At 42.4% G+C, this 19,496-nt stretch overlaps 1 protein-coding gene across 3 annotated transcripts in view; it reads right to left on the reverse strand.

Annotated features, from left to right (window-relative positions):
* Positions 1–2,260: 2,260 nt before the first annotated feature.
* Positions 2,261–19,496, reverse strand: part of LOC126185131 (protein-associating with the carboxyl-terminal domain of ezrin) — a 113,465-nt gene continuing 96,229 nt past the window's right edge. For all 3 annotated transcript variants that reach the window (XM_049927958.1, XM_049927957.1, XM_049927956.1), the window contains 2 exons: positions 18,906–19,064; positions 2,261–3,465 (listed from right to left, as the gene is read on the reverse strand). In XM_049927958.1, coding sequence (XP_049783915.1) covers positions 3,094–3,465; positions 18,906–19,064 — 531 coding nt within the window. In that variant the 3' untranslated portion in view covers positions 2,261–3,093. The remainder of the gene's footprint in view (positions 3,466–18,905; positions 19,065–19,496) is intronic.

Genomic DNA, 19,496 nt, shown 5'->3' on the forward strand with positions numbered 1-19,496 from the left:
CTGAACGAATTCAAAAGTAATAGCAGTGTACATGGCTACAACACTAGGAGAAAGGGTGATCTTCACTACTCAAGGTTAAATCTAACTTTGGCTCAGAAGGGGATATATTAAGCTGCCACAAAAGTCTTTGGTCACTTACCTAATAGCATCAGAAGTCTGACAGATAGCCATGTAGCATTTAAAAGGAAATCAAAAGAATTTCTTAATGGCAACTCCTCCTACTCATTAGATGAATTTTTGGATATAGTAAGTGGGTAATTTCCACAAAAAAATAAAAATATTAAGTGTAATGTAATATTTTGTATAGACACCTTTTATTAACCTGACACGTTCCACATCATTACAAAGTGTTGTATTCATGATCTATGGAACAAGTACTAATCTAATTTCACCTCTGGAGTGCCTTTTCTTCAACCGTCCACGAGCCACACTGCCATTTGGAATCCACGTGCTCAAGTCACTCGGTGTTGAGCAAGTGCGACCCCAAATCCAGGATTTTAACTGTCTGCTACCCTGGTTACTGCTGAGGCCCAGTGTCATTTTACATTTCATGCAGTACAGGAGAGATTGCACTCCTGCTTGTTTTTAATTCGACATTTACAGACATTTTATAAGTGCACTGCAACTATGTAGCTGTCTTTACAGGTGGATCTAGTTCTTAAAGTGCTAAATTTCTTGTCTGAGCGCCTTTAATTTCTCAAACATTTGTACCCAGCAGATAAAGTCATCCAGAATACCCAGGATGCCCTCCTCCAACTAAAATAAATTGGAAATGAGGTCTTTCTGCCAGGTACCTGGGCACATGGGAATTGTGGGGAACAAAAGGGAGGATCACGCTCCCAAGGAACTGTGTCACGATCCTCAGGTATTTCAGTGTGCCATCTCCCCGGGTGCTATCACTTCGCCGTTTAGGTAAACGGTCACGTGTCGATGTGAAGACGAGTGGCCGGAAGTGACCGACAACAAGCTCCGTGTAGTAAAGCCCACAACTCAGCCACGGCATACTTCCAGCAACGACAAAGGGACAAGGTCCTCCTTACTCATCTTCACATAGGCCACAGTCCTATGACTGATGGATCCTTACTCTGACAAGAGGACCCTCCAATGTGTGCAGATCACTGTGCGCCACATTTTATTGGACTGCATTTTATTTGCCAACAAGAACTGTGGCGGGTTTGCCGATAGATCTGCCCCTTATTTTAAGCAATATTCCAACAAATGTGGTTAAAGTTAGAAAGTTTTGCGAATTGTCAATTTTTAACAAGATTTTAGGGAGATGTTTTTACTGTGTCAACAGGGTGACTGGTTCACCCAAGTTTTTTTTGGAAGTGTCAGCCAGTCACATTTCCCTGTGTTTTCTCTTAGCTCTTCTGTGTGGTAGTTTTATGTATAGCTACTTTCTCTCCTAATTGGTTTTAGAGCATGTGACACTGAGTGACTGTATAGTCATTTCAAGTGCACGAGTGTACAACAATTTTGTTTATCTCCAGAGTGTACAACAATTTTGTTTATCTCCACATTTGTTTCTTTTGATAAATGCGAGGGCATTTTGATGACCTCGCTGTTGGGTACGCCTGAGGGAGATGTTTACTCTTGAAGTTGTGAGAATGCTTGTTCCGTGAAGAGTTGAGAAATATGTAAATTCCTCCCACAAATATCTTCTGAAATGACTGCAACAGTAAAATCAGAGAATTCAAGCTCATAAAAGCAGTCAGTCTTCCAACAAACCAGACATGAATGCAACAGGAAACAGTGAAATGATAGTGGTAACACCACACACCATATGGCGGGTCATGTTGTATAATTTAGTTGTACTACTTGTATCGCTTCTTGTCGATTGAGTTGTTGCTGCACAGTGACACTGACACTGCAAATATGATTGGCCTCATTGTTGTTAACTCAATTTTTATGCCATTAATCCCAATTCTGTACATTAATTTTTGCAATTCATCTTCAGTCAATAATTACTGAAATACCAAGAAATGGGAGGAAAACAGAACACACTGATCACAGGAGATAGTAGGTAACACAGTGGTTTCAGTCAATGGACATACCACAAGGCTGAAAATAAAAGATAGCTTGAGGTTTAGCATTCTGTCTAGAGTGTGGTCATTAGAGGTAGTGCAATAGGTGGATTTGAATCCAAAGCCTCCTCATAACGTGTCCACTGAATCAGTTAACCTGCCAACTTGCTTGGTCACAAATGAGGCTATAGCCTTATGCATTTCTTTTGGGACTTGAGAGGCAACATTACACAAGTGGATGTGGGATGGCTTTTATTTACATTCACCATCAAAACTGAAGCTATTATATAGTATGTGTACAAGTTCTGGCAATTTACATCTGACCAAATAGTCACAACACCGCCTAAATAAGTTGGAACTGTACAAACTTTTGTGCTTAGTCTTAATCTTCTGACCTCTGCAATAACAACACATTACAGATGTATCAATTGGCATAATTATACTGATATTACCATCTTCAATGCACCATGAACTATCCTCTTCACTAGACTGTTCTTGTACCATAACTATAAATCCAATAACTTATAATGTTGGAGACTTTCCTTAAGATTATTTCAAAATTTTGTTTAAATTCACAGTACACTAATCAAAGAACGACATTTAACTTTTTTGTAGTAATGATGTGTTTTTATCTCTGTTTAACAGATGTAGTTCACACCTTTAAGAAAGACATACAATCAATTAATAATAAGGCACTGGATCACTTTTGGTTGTTTACAGACACTTATTAATGCACTGCCTGGAACACTTCATAAAATAATTAAAGAAAATGTTGACACAACATTCTCACAATAAGCAGTAGTTCTCTCAAAACCAATTTCTTTGTTTTAGCTATGTTGTTCAAAAATATGATTTTCATATATCTCAAATTCACACAAGGAAGTTGTTATTACATTGCCAAACAATTAGGAAATACTATCACGTCGTAACACAAGCAACCACTTCTGCAATGAACAAATCATATGCACACTTTATGAAATTTTTTAAACAAATGGCAGTCATTACATCTGGAGGTTTTATTTGTAGCACCACATACATTTACAAAACTATATTTTCATTTGTTTTGTAACTAAGTCACAATTGTATTTTCTAGGTCATCTTTGTGACTTTCATTGTTGTCCCAGTCAACTATGTCATCACCCCAACCATCACTTTCGGCCAACCACTTATCATGCTCTGAAGTATCAACAGCAAAGAGCCTGGAAGTAACCCCATGAGTCTGTACACCATGTTCAATGCCCTGATCTATCTGTGCAACTGGTGGCTTCGATATTACTGGCTCCATATCCTGGAAATAGTTGAATTCATCTTGACTGCTGGTAGGAGCACTTTTAATATCCAGGAACGAGATATCGTGTAATGTCTGTGATGGTTTCTCTTGATGCCTAGTGGATGGCTTTGGTTTCTCTTCTAATACAGAATCTGGAACATTACTCTCTCCCTGAAACAAAAACAAAATATTTCAGTCTTATCAACATAGTGCACAATCTCTTCATCTTAGATTACATTTAAATACAAAAATAACCCATAATGAAGGGTAGTTGGCCAAGTACAAAGAGAAAATGTAATTGAATCTTTATCAGAAAACAGTACAAAGTTAATGTGATTCATCAATTTAGGGTAATTATTAAATCCATAAAACATTTCAAAAAATCAGTACATACAATCGTCAAGTACAATGTAACAAATGGTACAGTATGTGAATGTTTATAAATGTTCCGGGTGTGTGTACACTTCTTCACACAGCACGCATCTAATCAGACCAATTCTGCCCACATTCGACCTCGCAGTGACAGTGTGAACTGCTGCAAAGCGGTGTAGCAAATCTTCAAAGTTCTATGGTCGACGTGGAATATAAATGCTATCCTTGATGTAATCCCACAAAGAAAAAATAATTCAAAGCATCTAAGTTCAGGAATGACAGTGGCCACTGGAGTAGTGCCAGATCAACAGCCTCAACATGATTTATCCAGCAATGTGGTAACATCTCGTTCAGGTAATCTCATAGGCAATTGTGGAAATGTGAAAGGACACCGTCTTGTTGAAACCTGAAATCCCTGCTATCAGTTTCAAGATGTGGCATTAGCCACAACTGCAGCATTTCAAGATAGATGATACCAAAGGCTGTCCTCCAAGAGAAGAAAAATACATAAACTGTCTTGCTGGACACAACACAGAACAAATTAACTTTCTCAGAATTCTGGGAATGCTTGACAGTTGCATGTGGATTGTCTGTCCCTAATATGTGGTGTTATGTCAGTTGACCTTTCCCAAAAGATTAAAAGTGGCTTCTTCACTGAAGATTAATTTGCTTGCAAAATCGTCATTTTTAAGATGGTTCTGCGTATAAATGCAAAACTGCAGAGGGTGCAATTTGTTGTCATGGCTTATGGTTTGCAGGAGCTGCAAATTCACTCTCAATCACTTACATAGGATTTTCCACACTGCTGGCTGAGGGATCTTAGGACTTCATATAATCACATCCCTCAAAAGGTCCACTGTCTGTTGTGACAGGCCTGGTCGGCCTGAACATTGTGCATCACACGAACAACCATCCTCCTCTGGTGTGCTGGGAAACTTTGAATAGATAGCTCTGCCCGCTGCCAATCAGTTATGTGTGTGCAAATTCCTACACATAAAATGCTTCATGTGCCTGGTTTGCCATGTATTAAAGTAATAGATTGCGTTTGCATGTGACACAAATAAAACAATAAAATATTTACTCAATTAGTAATGCACGGTATTTTGACAGTTTGTTTAATGTGAATTTGAGGAAAATGGTATGTGAATTTGAGGAAAATGGTACGATGATCTACGTAGTTGTACCATAAACCAAGTAGTTTGACACAAATCTAGTATATAGACATAGCATTAACAAAAGGTTCCACAAAATGTTGATTCATTTCAACTTCTAATTTGGGTCCCATATTTTTATTTTGGAAATCTGGTCACACTAGACTACGGAAACTGACAACAAATGAGCAACTGGCTCAAATCCTATCTACAGGGCAGGCAACAGAAAACAGTGTTAGATGGTAAAAAACAAGCAGGTAGGAGGGGGACGAGTCTGACTGGGGAACAGTACATTATGGATTCCCACACGGTTCTGTCCTTGGTTCCCTTCTACTTCTCATATATACACTCACGTTCAGAAAAAACAGAACACCTTGAGAAAGACTAGAAATAGGAAGTTCACATTCACACGACATGTACATTAGCATGTTCTAAAGAAATTATTAGCATTTTGTCACCTCGATTCAGCACGTATCCTGTTGCCTAGTAAGCACAGGGTTCGCTACGGGCCCCGATAACTTGTTCCACATGTGATGGCATCAACAAGTATAAAGTGCAAATGGCGTCCTGTTTTATAGCCACCCATGCTGCATTCACCTGGTTCCAAAGTTCATCTGTGGCACTGGGTCGCCAATCAAAAATGTGTGGGATAAGGTGAAGTGTGGAAAGGGTATGGCTATGGATCACAGGATATCAATCACATAGGTCAAACTGGTCACAGTGCCCTGGACACACACCAACAGTGACTTGGAGTTGTACCCAATATCATCCCACACCATAAGGCCTCAAGTCGGCTCTGTATGTCTTGCACCAATGCAATCACTGAAATGCCACTCCCCCTAACTGCAGCAAACCAAAAAGCGGCCATCATTTTCCAAAAAACAGAGCCTGGACTCGTCCAAAACACTATCTGATGCCATTCCTTTCCCCAGCAGCAATGTTCAATACAACACTGCCATCTAGCACGTAACCTACACCATAATAAACAGTAATGGACTGTCACCCCTGATAGTGTACGATGTGTTAAACTTTCTCATGGTTGCGCCAGAGCTGGAAAGGGAGCAGATCTGACATTCAATACCATTTGGATGAGGTATCTATCTTCTCGAGGGTGGGCTGGGTGGTGCAATGTGACCCATCTTGTCTTGTTCTACAGCCTTCTGTGAATCATTCTGACACACAACATGAGAGTATAAATGACCTACCACTGTCCTCAAACAAAGCAAGCAACTTTACAATGTTTGCAAATGACACAAATATTGTGACAGACAATAAAACATCCACCGACCTAGAGTTAAATGCCAACCAATTACTTGCAGATGTTCTGAACTGGTTTACAGTAAATGCTGTATCAGTAAACTTCACCAAGACCAATAACATTCATTTCCATTCTGGCCACAAAAGCCCACAGAAGATAAACATTGCACATGAGAGCCAGCAGACACAGAGGGTACATTGCTTGAAATTCTTAGGCGTCTACATAGATAGCACTCTTAACTGGGAATGCCACATCCACCAAATCCTGAAAAGACTTAGCTCAGTAACATTTGCCATCAGAATAACTCCCAAAATTGAGGACATCGGTGTCTCAAAATCTGCTACTTTGGCTACCTCCATTTACTTATTTGTTGCGGAATACTCTGGGGTAATTTATCACTATTGATAAACGTCTTTGTAAGTCAGAAAAACATTGTCCAAATCTTGTATGGAGTGCCTCCAAGAACCTTATGTTGTAATCTTTTTAAGCAAATAAGGCTACGAGCCACAACCTCCAATATCTCTTTCATGCTTCTCAGTCACCTTCAATATGAAATGAATGTCATCCCCTCATCATAACAAGAAAGAAATGTGCTATGTACTGTAACTTGGGGAAAACACAAAAAATCTCTGGTGCAAAGAGATGTAAAATACATAAGCACAAAAATCTTCAACCCACTTTCAAGTAGTATTACATGTCTATGACGTAATAATATACTACTTAAAAACAACCTAAAGGAGTTCTTGCTCGGAAAAAGTTTTTACTCTCTAGATGAATTCTTTATCATAGTAACGTAAAATAATTTCTGTGTATTCCTGCTTTAATTTAGCTTGCTGCTTTAATTACATTAATTTGTATTCTCTAAGTTAAGAAGATCATTTTTTTTTTTACTTTTATAAATAACTGTTAAGATATAATTTTCATATATCTAAACATCTGTTTGTAAGTGTAATTAGAACTTACTTATAGTCATTTTTTATTATTATTTTCTAATTTGTATTCTTAATCTGCATTTGTGATTCTGTTTGACTCATTCCACATCCATCCATTACCAAAATTTATCTACACGATAGGTATTGTAATAAATAAATACACTGAGGTGGCACCCTGAGTCATGGCTAATAATGTTTTCCATGATATTGACTTCAACTGATTATGTTAAATAATGGAATCCTAAGGTTTGCATCAGTACCTTCGACTGATTGAAATTCATAGTGTGTTTTTTTTTTTCAACTTCAATGGTCATTAGCGCCCTGACTACTCTAAGAATGCACTGCGAGGCACAAGTTGACAACAACAACTAAAAGGGAAAACACGATAAAAGACAGACTGACAGGCATAGGATTAAAAAACAGCATCATCAAATGTCCTTAGAGAGGTTTGTCAAATTGATAAAACGAAGAACACGAGCAGCTGCTCGTGGGTCATCCGCTAAAATGGCATCGAAAGTACTTGGCAAGTTAAGATCTAGACGCAGTGTGTTAAAATCGGGACAGGACATTAAAATGTGTCGAACCGTCAGCAAGTGCCCACATGGGCAGAATGGCGCCGGCGCAGCCGTCAGCAGATGGCGATGGCTGAACCGGCAGTGCCCAATTCTTAACCAGGCCAAAACTACCTCCTCCCGCCGAGAAGGGCGTGAGGAGGACGTCCAAGCCACGGGAAGAGGTTTTAAGGCCCGAAGCTGCTTGTCTGTAAGTGCAGCCCAATCGGCATGCCACAGCGATAAAATGCGCCGACAAATGACCCTGCTAAAATCGGACGAAGGGACACAACAAGAAGCTGTCCGAGGCTGGAGGACCGCAGCCTTGGCCGCGGCATCTGCAGCTTCGTTCCCAGGGATACCGACATGGCCAGGAACCCACATAAAGCTGACCGGAAAACCGACGTCCACCAGCTGCTGAAGAGAGCGTTGGATCCGGTGTATGAAAGGGTGAACCGGGTACGGATCACTGAGGCTCTGGATGGCGCTCAGGGAGTCGGAGCAGATGACATAAGCAGAATGTCGGTGGCGGCAGATGTAAAGAACAGCCTGGTAGAGAGCAAAGAGCTCAGCTGTGAAGACCGAACAATGGCCATGGAGCCGGTATTTGAAACTTTGTGCCCCGACAATAAAGGAACACCCGACCCAGTCATTGGTCTTAGAGCCATCTGTATAAATGAAAGTCATGTTGATGAACTTCGAACGAAGTTCCAAAAAACGGGAGTGGTAGACCGAGCCTGGGGTAACCTCTTTTGGGAGCGAGCTGAGGTCAAGGTGAACGCGGACCTGAGCCTGGAGCCAAGGTGGCGTGTGGCTCTCGCCCACTCGAAAGGTTGCAGGGAGTGAAAAATTAAGGTGTTGAAGGAGGCGACGAAAGCGAACTCCAGGGGGTAGCAGGGCAGAGACATACAACCCGTATTGACGGTCGAGAGAGTCGTCAAAAAAGGAACGATAAGACGGATGGTCGGGCATTGACAGTAGCCAACAGGCATACTGACAAAGCAGTATATCGCGCCGGTAGGTGAGTGGCAATTCGCCAGCGTCAGCATGAAGACTCTCTACGGGACTAGTATAAAATGCTCCGATCGCAAGTCGTAAACCCCGATGTTGTATGGAGTTGAGGCGGCGTAAGATGGATGGCCGTGCAGAGGAGTATACGAAGCTCCCATAATCCAGCTTGGAGCGGACGATCGACCGATATAGACGAAGTAGGACGGTTCAATCCGCTCCCCACGACATACCACTGAGAACACGGAGGACATTTAAAGAACGGGTACAACAGGCGGCCAAATATGACACATGTGGAGACCAGCTAAGTTTCCTGTCAAATGTAAGGCCTAAAAATTTGGTTGTCTCCACGATTGGGAGAGCAACGGGACCGAGTCGTAAGGACGGTGGGAGAAACTCTTTGTAGCGCCAGAAGTTAATACAGACAGTCTTCTCGGCAGAAAAACGGAAGCCATTGGCGACACTCCAGGAGTAAAGACGGTCAAGAGAACGCTGAAGACAGCGCTCCAGGACACGTGTACACTGCGCGCTGCAATAGATGGTAAAATCGTCCACGAAAAGGGAGTCCGATGCATCAGCTGGGAGGCAATCCATTATTGGATTGATCGCGATGGCGAAGAGAGCGACGCTCAAAACTGAGCCCTGTGGCACCCCATTCTCCTGGCGAAAGGTGTCGGACAGGACAGAACCCACACGTACCCTGAACTGTCGATCCATTAAAAAGGAATGAATAAAAAGAGGGAGGCGACCGCGAAGGCCCCATGTATGCATGGTGCGGAGAATGCCCGCCCTCCAACAGGTGTCGTAAGCCTTCTCCAAATCAAAGAACACAGCTGCGGTCGGGCGCTTCCGCAAGAAGTTATTCATAATGAAGGTCGACAAGGTAACCAGATGGTCAACAGCAGAGCGGCGCCTACAAAATCCACATTGTACATTGGTAAGTAGGCGTCGAGACTCGAGCAGCCAAACCAATCGAGAGTTAACCATTCGCTCCATCACTTTACAGACACAGCTGGTAAGCGAGATAGGTCGATAACTGGAAGGCAAGTGCTTGTCCTTCCCCGGCTTAGGAATCGGGACAACAATAGACTCGCACCAGCATGCGGGAACATGTCCCTCAATCCAGATGCGATTGTATGTACGAAGAAGAAAACCTTTACCCGCGGGAGAAAGGTTCTTCAGCATCTGAATATGAATAGAATCAGGCCCTGGAGCGGAGGACCGTGATCGGCCAAGTGCGTTTTCGAGTTCCCGCATGGTGAATGGGGCATTATAACTTTCACAATTCGAGGAGCGGAAGTTAGGTGGCCTAGCCTCCTCTGCCTGTTTGCGGGGGAGGAAGGCAGGGTGGTAATGAGCGGAGCTCGAAACCTCTGCGAAAAAGCGGCCGAAGGCATTGGAGACAGCCTCAGGAGCCACAAGGACGTCATTCGCGACCTTCAAGCCAGAAACTGGTGAGTGGACCTTAGTGCCAGATAGCCGGCGCAGGCTACCCCAGACAACGGAAGAAGGAGTAAAACTGTTGAAGGTGCTTGTGAAAGCAGCCCAGCTGGCTTTCTTGCTTTCTTTGATAATATGACGACACTGAGCACGTAATCGTTTATAATTGATACAATTCGCCACTGTAGGGTGGCGTTTAAATGTGCGTAAAGCACGTCGATGAGCACGTAAAGCGTCTCTACATGCTGCGGTCCACCAGGGGACCGGTACGCGATGTGGAGAAGAAGTAGGGTGAGGGATGGAATATTCAGCAGCAGCGAGAATGACTTCCGTGAGGTGTGCGACCTGACGATCGCAGCTTGTGAAGGTTTGATCCTGAAAGGTCGCCCTGGAAGAGAAGAGCCCCCAGTCTGCCTTGGAGATGGTCCAACTAGAGGAGCACGGAGAGGGGGTATGCTGCAGGAGATTAATAACACACGGGAAGTGGTCGCTCAAATATGTATCAGAAAGTGCATACCACTCAAACCGGCGTGCAAGTTGGGGAGTACATATAGAGAGGTCTAAATGGGAATGGGTGTGAGATGTGTCCGAAAGAAAAGTAGGGGCGCCAGTATTGAGGCAGACAAGATTGAGCTGGTTGAAAAGGTCTGCTAACAAGGAGCCCCTCGGGCAGGATGCTGGAGAGCCCCAAAGGGGATGGTGGGCATTGAAGTCTCCAGTTAACAAAAATGGTGCAGGTAGCTGAGCAATAAGTTGCATCATGTCTGCCCTGGTAACGGCAGATGACGATAGAGTGTAAACGGTACAAATGGAAAACGTAAAAGTGGAGAGAGTAATGCGGATGGCAACTGCCTGCAGGCCGGTGTGCAACGTGATGGGATCGTAGTAAATATCATCCCGGACCAGCAACATAACCCCTCCATGAGCTGGGATACCTACTACAGGGGGTAGGTCAAAACGCACAGATGTGTAGTGTGCCAAGGCAATTTGATCGCATGGGCGTAGCTTCGTTTCCTGGAGGGCTACGACGAGCGGACGGTGCAAGCGGAGCAGCAACTTCAAGTCCTCTCGGTTGGAGCGAATGCTGCGAATATTCCAGTGAATAAGTGCCATCGTAAGAAAAGGAAGATGAAAGAAGGGGTCACCTCGAAGGCCGCTGAGGGCCTAGTTTCGAGTGAGCACTGCCGCCGCTATCAGTAGGCGGACAGTCATCGTCCATTGTGTCTATAGGTTCATCGGCCATCTCGGGAGGATGGCCAGGAGGGGGAGCTTCCTCCGCCGGTGAACGACCAGATGTTCGGCTACCAGGGGGTAGCGGTGCGGCCAGGCGAAACGGATGACGGCCTGGGGCGGCAACCGCTGGGTGGCGCAGGACAAGAAATGCGCCGTGGCGGAGGAGAACTGTGCTTCCTATGAGCCTTTTTGGAAGGACGTTTGGTGGAAGTACCGGTCGAAGGCTGGGAGGTCGAGGTACGTAGGAAGTCTGCACGGGATGGTTCCTTCTTGAAGGCCCGTGCATCTGACTTCGGGGTCTTCGTCTTAGCAGAAGCTGATGAAGGGGCTGGTGTCTGTGGGGTGATGGGAGGAAGAGGAGACGTCGACCGCGCGATCTTAACACTGGCCGAACGGACGACCGTAGTGCTGAAGGTCAGATCGCATGTCTGGGTTGCTACCTCCCTGGTAGTCCGAGGAGAGGCGAGGACAGTACTGTATTTCCCCGCTGGGAGCAGCGCGGGCTTCCTACTAGCCAATAGCTTGCGAGCAGCCGAGGTGGACACTTTTTCTTTGACCCGAATTTCTTGGATACAGCGTTCTTCCTTATGGAGAGGACAGTCGCGGGAGGATGCGGCATGGTCACCCTGACAGTTCACACAATGAGGAGACGGAGGTGGACAGTCACCCTCATGGGCATCCCTGCCACAAGTGACACATTTAGCCGCATTGGAACAAGACTGTCGAGTGTGATTGAAACGCTGACACTGGTAGCAGCGCGTAGGTGTCGGGACATAGGGGCGAACAGAAATAACCTCGTAGCCCGCCTTGATGCGCGATGGCAGCTTAACACTATCGAAGGTCAAGAAAAGTGTCCGGGTCGGTACAAGGTCATTGTTGACCTTTTTCATGACCCTATGGACAGCCGTCACGCCCTGCTCAGCGAGGAAAGATTGAATCTCCTCGTCAGTCAATCCGTCGAGGGAGCTAGTATAGACTACACCACGAGACGAATTCAAAGTTCGGTGGGCCTCCACCCGGACAGGGAACGTGTACAGGAATGTGGCCCGAAGCAGTTTTTGTGCCTGAAAGGCACTCTCAGTTTCTAGTAATAAGGTACCGTTACGCAACCTGGTACAAGATTTGACAGATCCGGCTATGGCATCTACGCCCTTCTGGATAACGAAAGGGTTGACAGAGGAAAAATCCTTTCCGTCCTCAGATCGAGAAACGACGAGGAACTGTGGGGCAGGCGGTAGTACTTTTGTCACTGGTGGCTGGTCACGTTTCCGTTTTTGGGCAGAAGTCGAAAGAGATGGAGTAGAATCCACTGCGGAGGAATCCCCCATGATTGCCAGCGTCTCCGATGGCGCGCTCCTTCCTTGTGGGGACCCTCTCAGAGGGCACTCCCGCCTTAGGTGAATGTTTACACCTCAGGTCACACCTCCCGAAAAACAGACGGAGGGACCAATCGGCATGGTCAGAAGGTATCAGCTCAGGCAATCACCCCTCCCTGGGCCTGGCCTTTACCAGGGGGTACGCGCGTGCCTTACATGTCTACCCAGGGCGGGGACTTACGCGTTACCCCGTCACCGGCTACGCGTGCGAACGCGTGGGTCGGCCTTCAGGCACACACAGGGAGGAAGGAAGAAGAGGAAAAACAAGAGAGAGAGGGAGAAAGAGGACAGACTGTCTCAAACGCCGAGGCGGAGACCAGAGAAGGCAAGGAGAAGAAGGCAATGAGAAAGCAAGGAGAAGAAGGCAATGAGAAGGCAAGGAGAAGTCAAGGGAAAGAGTAAGGAAGACAGTGAGGTGGAGACGAGCAAAGAAAGGAACCAACAAAAGGAAGGAAGAAACGAGAAGTGAAAAACCAAAAAGACCACAATTATAGGTCGTGGAACCGTCCGTCTCCGGACGCAGGTGCTAACTACCCCCGTGAGGGGGATGGACTCCTTTTAGTCGCCTCTTACGACAGGCAGGAATACCTCGGGCCTATTCTAATCCCCGGACCCGCAGGGGGGAAATCCATAGTGTGTTGTGTCTCCAAGCAAATGCTTACTGACCACCACTTATGTGCCCAGTTGGCCTAAGAGTGAGTGAGTGCACATGCATGCATTCGTGTGTGTGTGTGTGTGTGTGTGTGTGTGTGTGTGTGTGTGTGTGTGTGCGCGCGCGCGCGCACACACTCGACTTTGGTATTCCAAGCAGCATCCTTGCACAACTCTGACCGTGGACTGCAGTTACACTTCATTGCAAATCACTATTCACACTGGGGAAATATAAGCACATGTCACATGCTTGTCATAAGAACAAATGTATCAATAGTCAATAATGCTTCTTACCAGGTGCCGTTGGCAGTAATACATACGTTCTTACTATTTACTGGATGTGACAACATAAAGTATCACAATACCAATGTTATTTTTAAATACTCTCAATGTGTGCAAACAATTTCTCCCAGTCTTCTACAGTTATTTTTTTTATGCAGCTTTGTTTATATCTTTAATAGTGTTCTGTAAAATACTTTGGATGACTACTTCTGGAAAGTACTTTGTGGAATACAAATAATGGAAGGCAAGTAAAAACCCTTCATATAGCTGAGGTGCTGAACAGCTGATACAGACACACACACACACACACACACACACACACACACACACACACACACACTGGATGTCAGGTGGCATTCCTCTGATGTTTCTACAGATCTTTTCAATTCTATTTTTACTATATGTAGGTGCAATGTGCCGAAGCAAAGACTGCTCACAGGGTGGAAGACAAACCCCAGATTAATACAGTGTGAAGTTCAGTTGATGGTGAAAGCAAACATAGAGAATCATCAGCACTTTTGGCAGCAATGAGTGCAGCTCATATGCCATGCCAGGTTGTTTTCACATTTGTCTCTGCATTTGCTTTTCGTTAACATCCAAGAAATGTGAAATTCACTAATTCTTAGTGAAAAATATGGTATACTCTTCTTCTGCTGATATGCCTATGTTACCAACCGTTTCAGACACCTTTATTCACATATCACGCAATTCCGTGACATCTTGCTTGTAGGTCATCCTCGAAATAAGTATGGCACATCTGATTCAGTAACCCATTTTCTAACTATTGAAAACAAAGCAGCAGACCCTTCATAAATGATAGTTGGGTGAATTTCCAGTGTCAATAACATTTTCAATATGAATTTTATAACAATACGTAGTTCCTCTTTATCCGTTTGAATGAAATGGACTCAACATGAACAACGGATGGTGCAAACCACTCACACTGCATAGTTAGGGCACCAAGTGATAGACAGACACATAAACATGACAAAATGCACAGTTAAGATTTTAGACAACACAGTAACAAAAACACACCTAAACACAGAATGTCTGTTGGTTCTGAGGAAAGACATTATTCAATAGATTAGCTATGAATTCCAACTTAATTATACTCCTGTCTACTGCTTAATGCCTCAACTAGCAGGAACTGTTACCTTTACTCCTTCCATTGTTTATCTTCCACACTTACAGAACTATATCATCATCATCATCATCATCATCATCACCATCATCAATAACAACAACATTAAAAAGTCCCATAACAAAACTATTATTCAGATAAAGCTGACATTTTATTTATCGTATTTACTCGAATCTAAGCAACACTTTTTTCCGATTTTTGTTATCCAAAAAACCGCCTGCGGCTTAGAATCGAGTGCTACATTATCGAACGAAGTACATAGAAATTCCATATGCTACATCTTCGAGTGTAGTAGCTTTTCAAATATTCGTAGCAACAGAAATAAATTTCTTTACACAAAAATACCAACACTGCACAAGGCTTTAGGATTGTTGCACGAGTTGATACGCTGGGGCTCATTAAGATTTCACATAGCGGCACCTATTGCTTCGTGGAGTTTTGTGAAGAACTTTCATGAAGGTGCCAAATTCAAGAGGGGAGTTATTTCTTTTGTGGAACAAAGTTCTAATCATGCTGCAGGTTTGCAATACGGGATTGATGAGAGCAACGTCAGGCGATGGTGACTGCAGAGAGACAAATTATTTGAATGTTCAAGTAGCAGGAAAGCATTTAGTGGGCGAAAGTGTGACCGATATCCTGCACTAGAAGTGATTTTAAATGAATTTGTTAAGGAATAGCATCAGAAATTCCTGCCCGTGAATGCCGAAATTTTAAACATTAAGGCACATGAAATTGCCAGAGAGCAAAAACTTGAAAATTTTAAGGCTAGTTGCAGCTGGATTGATCTGTTTATGAAGTTCTGGGGTTTTTCACTTCGGAGGTGAACTTTAGTTGCACAGAAGCTGCCAAAAAATTATGAAGAAAAACTAGTGGAATTTCAGCACTTCATAATTAGGCAGCACACAGGAAAGCAATACTTTCTTGGTCAGACAGGAAATGCTGACCAAACTCCTGTATATTTTCACATGTCAAATTATACGGTTGATGCCAAAGGAAAGAAAGACATAAGTGTTCTTACATCAGGGGGGTGAAAGACAGCGGATGTTCGTCATGCTTGCTTGCACAGCAGATGGACATAAATTACCCCCATTCATAGTTTTCAAGCAAAAGACTTTACTGAAATTGGAAGTGTTTCTAAAAACTGTAATTGTATGAACAAATGAAACCGAGTGGTTTTCGGAGGACATGGTGCTGGAATGGATTGGGTGTGTGTAGAATCTTTGTCCTGGCACAATGCTTCATTTACGCAGTCTGTTGGTATTAGATGGGTACGCAGGCCATACAACACCTGTAGTAAAATGAAAATTAGAGGAAAGCAAAACGGACTTGGCAGTAATTCCAGGTGGGATGACTTCAACTCTGAAACCACTTGATGTCTGTCTGAATAAACCATTAAAGGGCAAGCTTAAACGCATGTACACAGACTGGCTTTCGAAAAGTGACAGACAACTGACACCAACAGGATGTGTAAAACGTGCAAGTTTGTCAAAAGTGCATCAATGGTTTTATGATGCATGGAAGTGTGTTCCAAATCAGACTGTGCAACAAGCATTTAAAAATGTTTGATATCCAATGCACTAAATAGTATGGAGGATGTGTAAAACGTGCAAGTTTGTCAAAAGTGCATCAATGGTTTTATGATGCATGGAAGTGTGTTCCAAATCAGACTGTGCAACAAGCACTTAAAAATGTTCGATATCCAATGCACTAAATAGTATGGAGGACGATGCTCTGTATGAAGAAATGAGCAACAAAGTATCGAGTGATAGCAATTCAGAATCATGACTGAGATTTTAAACATTTTGTATAAGATATATTACAAACCTAATAAAATTTTGTTTTAAATTTCATTGTTTAATTTCTAAGTGATTTTCATTCTTATTTTATAAGTGTTGCACAGGATAGAAAAGTGTGGAGAGCTGCATCAAACCAGTCTACGGACTGAAGACAACACCAACACACACTGCATTTGAACTAATCACTAAAAATCTACTACTAAAATCCGACTGGCAAGGCTGCTTGTGATGTATGTCAATATGGCCAACTCTACGTTCTGAATTTTTTCCTACCTGTAACAAGAGACAGTTGCTAATAGGAACTTTTATGACTCGTGAATCGCATGCCGTATTCTCTTCACTATAAGAATAATACGAACGTAAACATTATGCCACGTATTCTTTCGTGTTTACTGCTATCTCATTTAAATCCTGTCTGCCTAATAAACTACGAAACTAGAGTGAGATAACAGCAAACGCGGAAGAATATACATATCATGTCATGTTTATATTCGTATTATTCTTATAATGAATAGTGATACAGTCAAAAATGAAGCACAAGAACTGACTAGATTTTTAAATCTAAGACGACTCTAATTTTTGTGCAGAATGTAATGTACTAAAGAGGCGTCTGCAAAGATTTTCAAACGGAGAAACATTTTCGCTAAACTCTCGTTCAGAACATCTATCATAAGCAGTCTATTATTTGGTTTTTGTTGATCATTATCACAGAAAGCAGCAGTGTAAGTAACAACAAATAGCAGTCTCTTATTGTTTCACTAATGAGACAATTCCTCTCTTTTTTTATTGTAAGCAGCGGTAGCATGCACAAAAGTAAGCCGTACCGAAAGCGGCGACAGGTCGTAAACACTCATTATCAGAATGCGACAAACAACGCATGACAAGGCACAATAGTGCATTTTCAGTTTAGAGTGATGTAAACACCTATAACAAAGAGAATGGCACTTATCACATCAAAGCAAAATAAGCAATCGATTCAAACCAGACAAAGCACGTGAAAAAGGAAGGGTACCTGTATAAATACAGACGAAGCACCTGATGCATAACAATGGCTACCTGGTAAAGCTTAAATGCTAAGCTTACGACTTGAACCAAACTACTGTAGCTGTATCTTCATCCATTCAACCTAAATTGTGTCTCACGCTACAATGGACTAGCTTTGTTTCGATTTGGAGGTGCAGTCTAAAACTGCCCTTTCCCCTTGAATTTCGAGTCTCAAATTTCAGGTGCAGATTAGATTTGGGAAGTTTTTCCCCTTGATTTTGAATCTTATTTTTCAGGTGCGGCTTGGATTCAAGTGCAGCTTAGATTCAAGTAAATACGGTATGTTATAACACAACATGTATGAACATAATTAAAACAAAATGTTATGGATATCAACAGCATTTTTATGACAGGCCTGTAAAGTTTCTCCTTATCATGTGTACAAAACATAACAATGAAAGTTACAAATGAAACCTAAAAAACATAGCTGGCAGTGCTGTGATTTCGAATCTTCCCATAAAGTAGCCTCATGAACAAACAGAAAAATATTTTCATAGCTCATAATTAAGTATACATTTTTCATTACTTCTTTATCATCAAAAATCAAGCTTAATGAATGAGATGTAAGAGAAAATTTAAGTATAATCACAGCCTGCAGTTGATGTTATTATTAAAGGAAATTACTTAGGATGTGGTAGAAATAGCTCCCACATTTTCAGAGGCTGCTGACAAATTGTGGAGGTCAATAAAGTAATGAAAAAAGAACACAAAAATTTCTTTTATTTACCAGGAGTAACACATACAATTCTTATTATGGGCAATTTTAATAGTAACATTGCCCAAGGGGCCTTCATTGTTAATGTATGCAGCTACAAACAAAACTTTTGATACATATTGTAACATCCACTCTGAAGACCCCTTGCACATGTCCAATGTACAACAAGTATTTAGTCCTTACTTTAAGAAATGGTGTTACAGCAATTTTGACCTAAGATCATGATTGACCATTGTTTTGTGCAGCCCAACGGAATTAATCTGCAGTGAACTTTTAGTGCAATATATGACTGTGTCATTGTATGCATTTCTCATCATTAATTCTCAGTTTTGAGTTAAATGTTCCTTGGTCACATGACCTGTCAGCATGTTGATATTACTAACACAGCCAGTAGTTTTCCTTAGACAATTTATGAGAAACGCAATTTCAGTGAAATAACGAATTCTTCCAACATGAAAATAGAGACTGAATATTTGCAGTACTAATAGCTAAGTATGAAAATATTATCTATATACGTAGAAATAAATCAAGGAAAATGAGTTAGTAAGTTATATATAAGATATGGATAAATAAAATAACTTACAACCCTAATCCCTACACACACACACACACACACACACACACACACACACACACACTGCAAGAGCACAGTATAACTTACATTGTTTTCCCAGTCAGACCAAACAGCAGTTTCCTCATCTGAAGAGCTATGATCTTCTCCACCGTCAGGGGAAGGTCTCTCAGAAAGCTGCACATCACAGCTAGTAATACCATTTGGATCACACTGTAGCTGTGTGGCTCTGGACTGATGCCCCACAACCTGTGTAAATTAAAAGATAATGCAACCAGGTTCGCTTCACATGCACACTATCCACCCTTTTCTTAGAACGAATAGTTCAAGCTTAAGCAAATGTAAATCATCATTCCTTTAGAACAGGCATAAAGTAAAATTGTACTTTACCTATTTTAAATATCACCAGAGAAACTGTACATAATTCCTCATTTTTATAGATCTGAAGGCTTGTATTACACATTTCATGGGCTGAAGGTGGTGGTATCCCACCATTCAGTAATACTGATGTGTAAAAATATAGTTAAAAATTCTTGTAAAGGATTTTTGGCTTTTGGCTTCTGCATCCAAATAGCCTGCAAAAGAATAATATACAGAAGATTTCTTTCTTCTTTTTTATTTGGGAAGAGCCTCATCAACCAAAAGTTTGTTTCACAAGCCTTTTCCATCTCTTTCTGTCTA

This window comes from Schistocerca cancellata, chromosome 4, assembly GCF_023864275.1.
Source record: "Schistocerca cancellata isolate TAMUIC-IGC-003103 chromosome 4, iqSchCanc2.1, whole genome shotgun sequence".
NCBI lineage: Eukaryota > Metazoa > Arthropoda > Insecta > Orthoptera > Acrididae > Schistocerca > Schistocerca cancellata.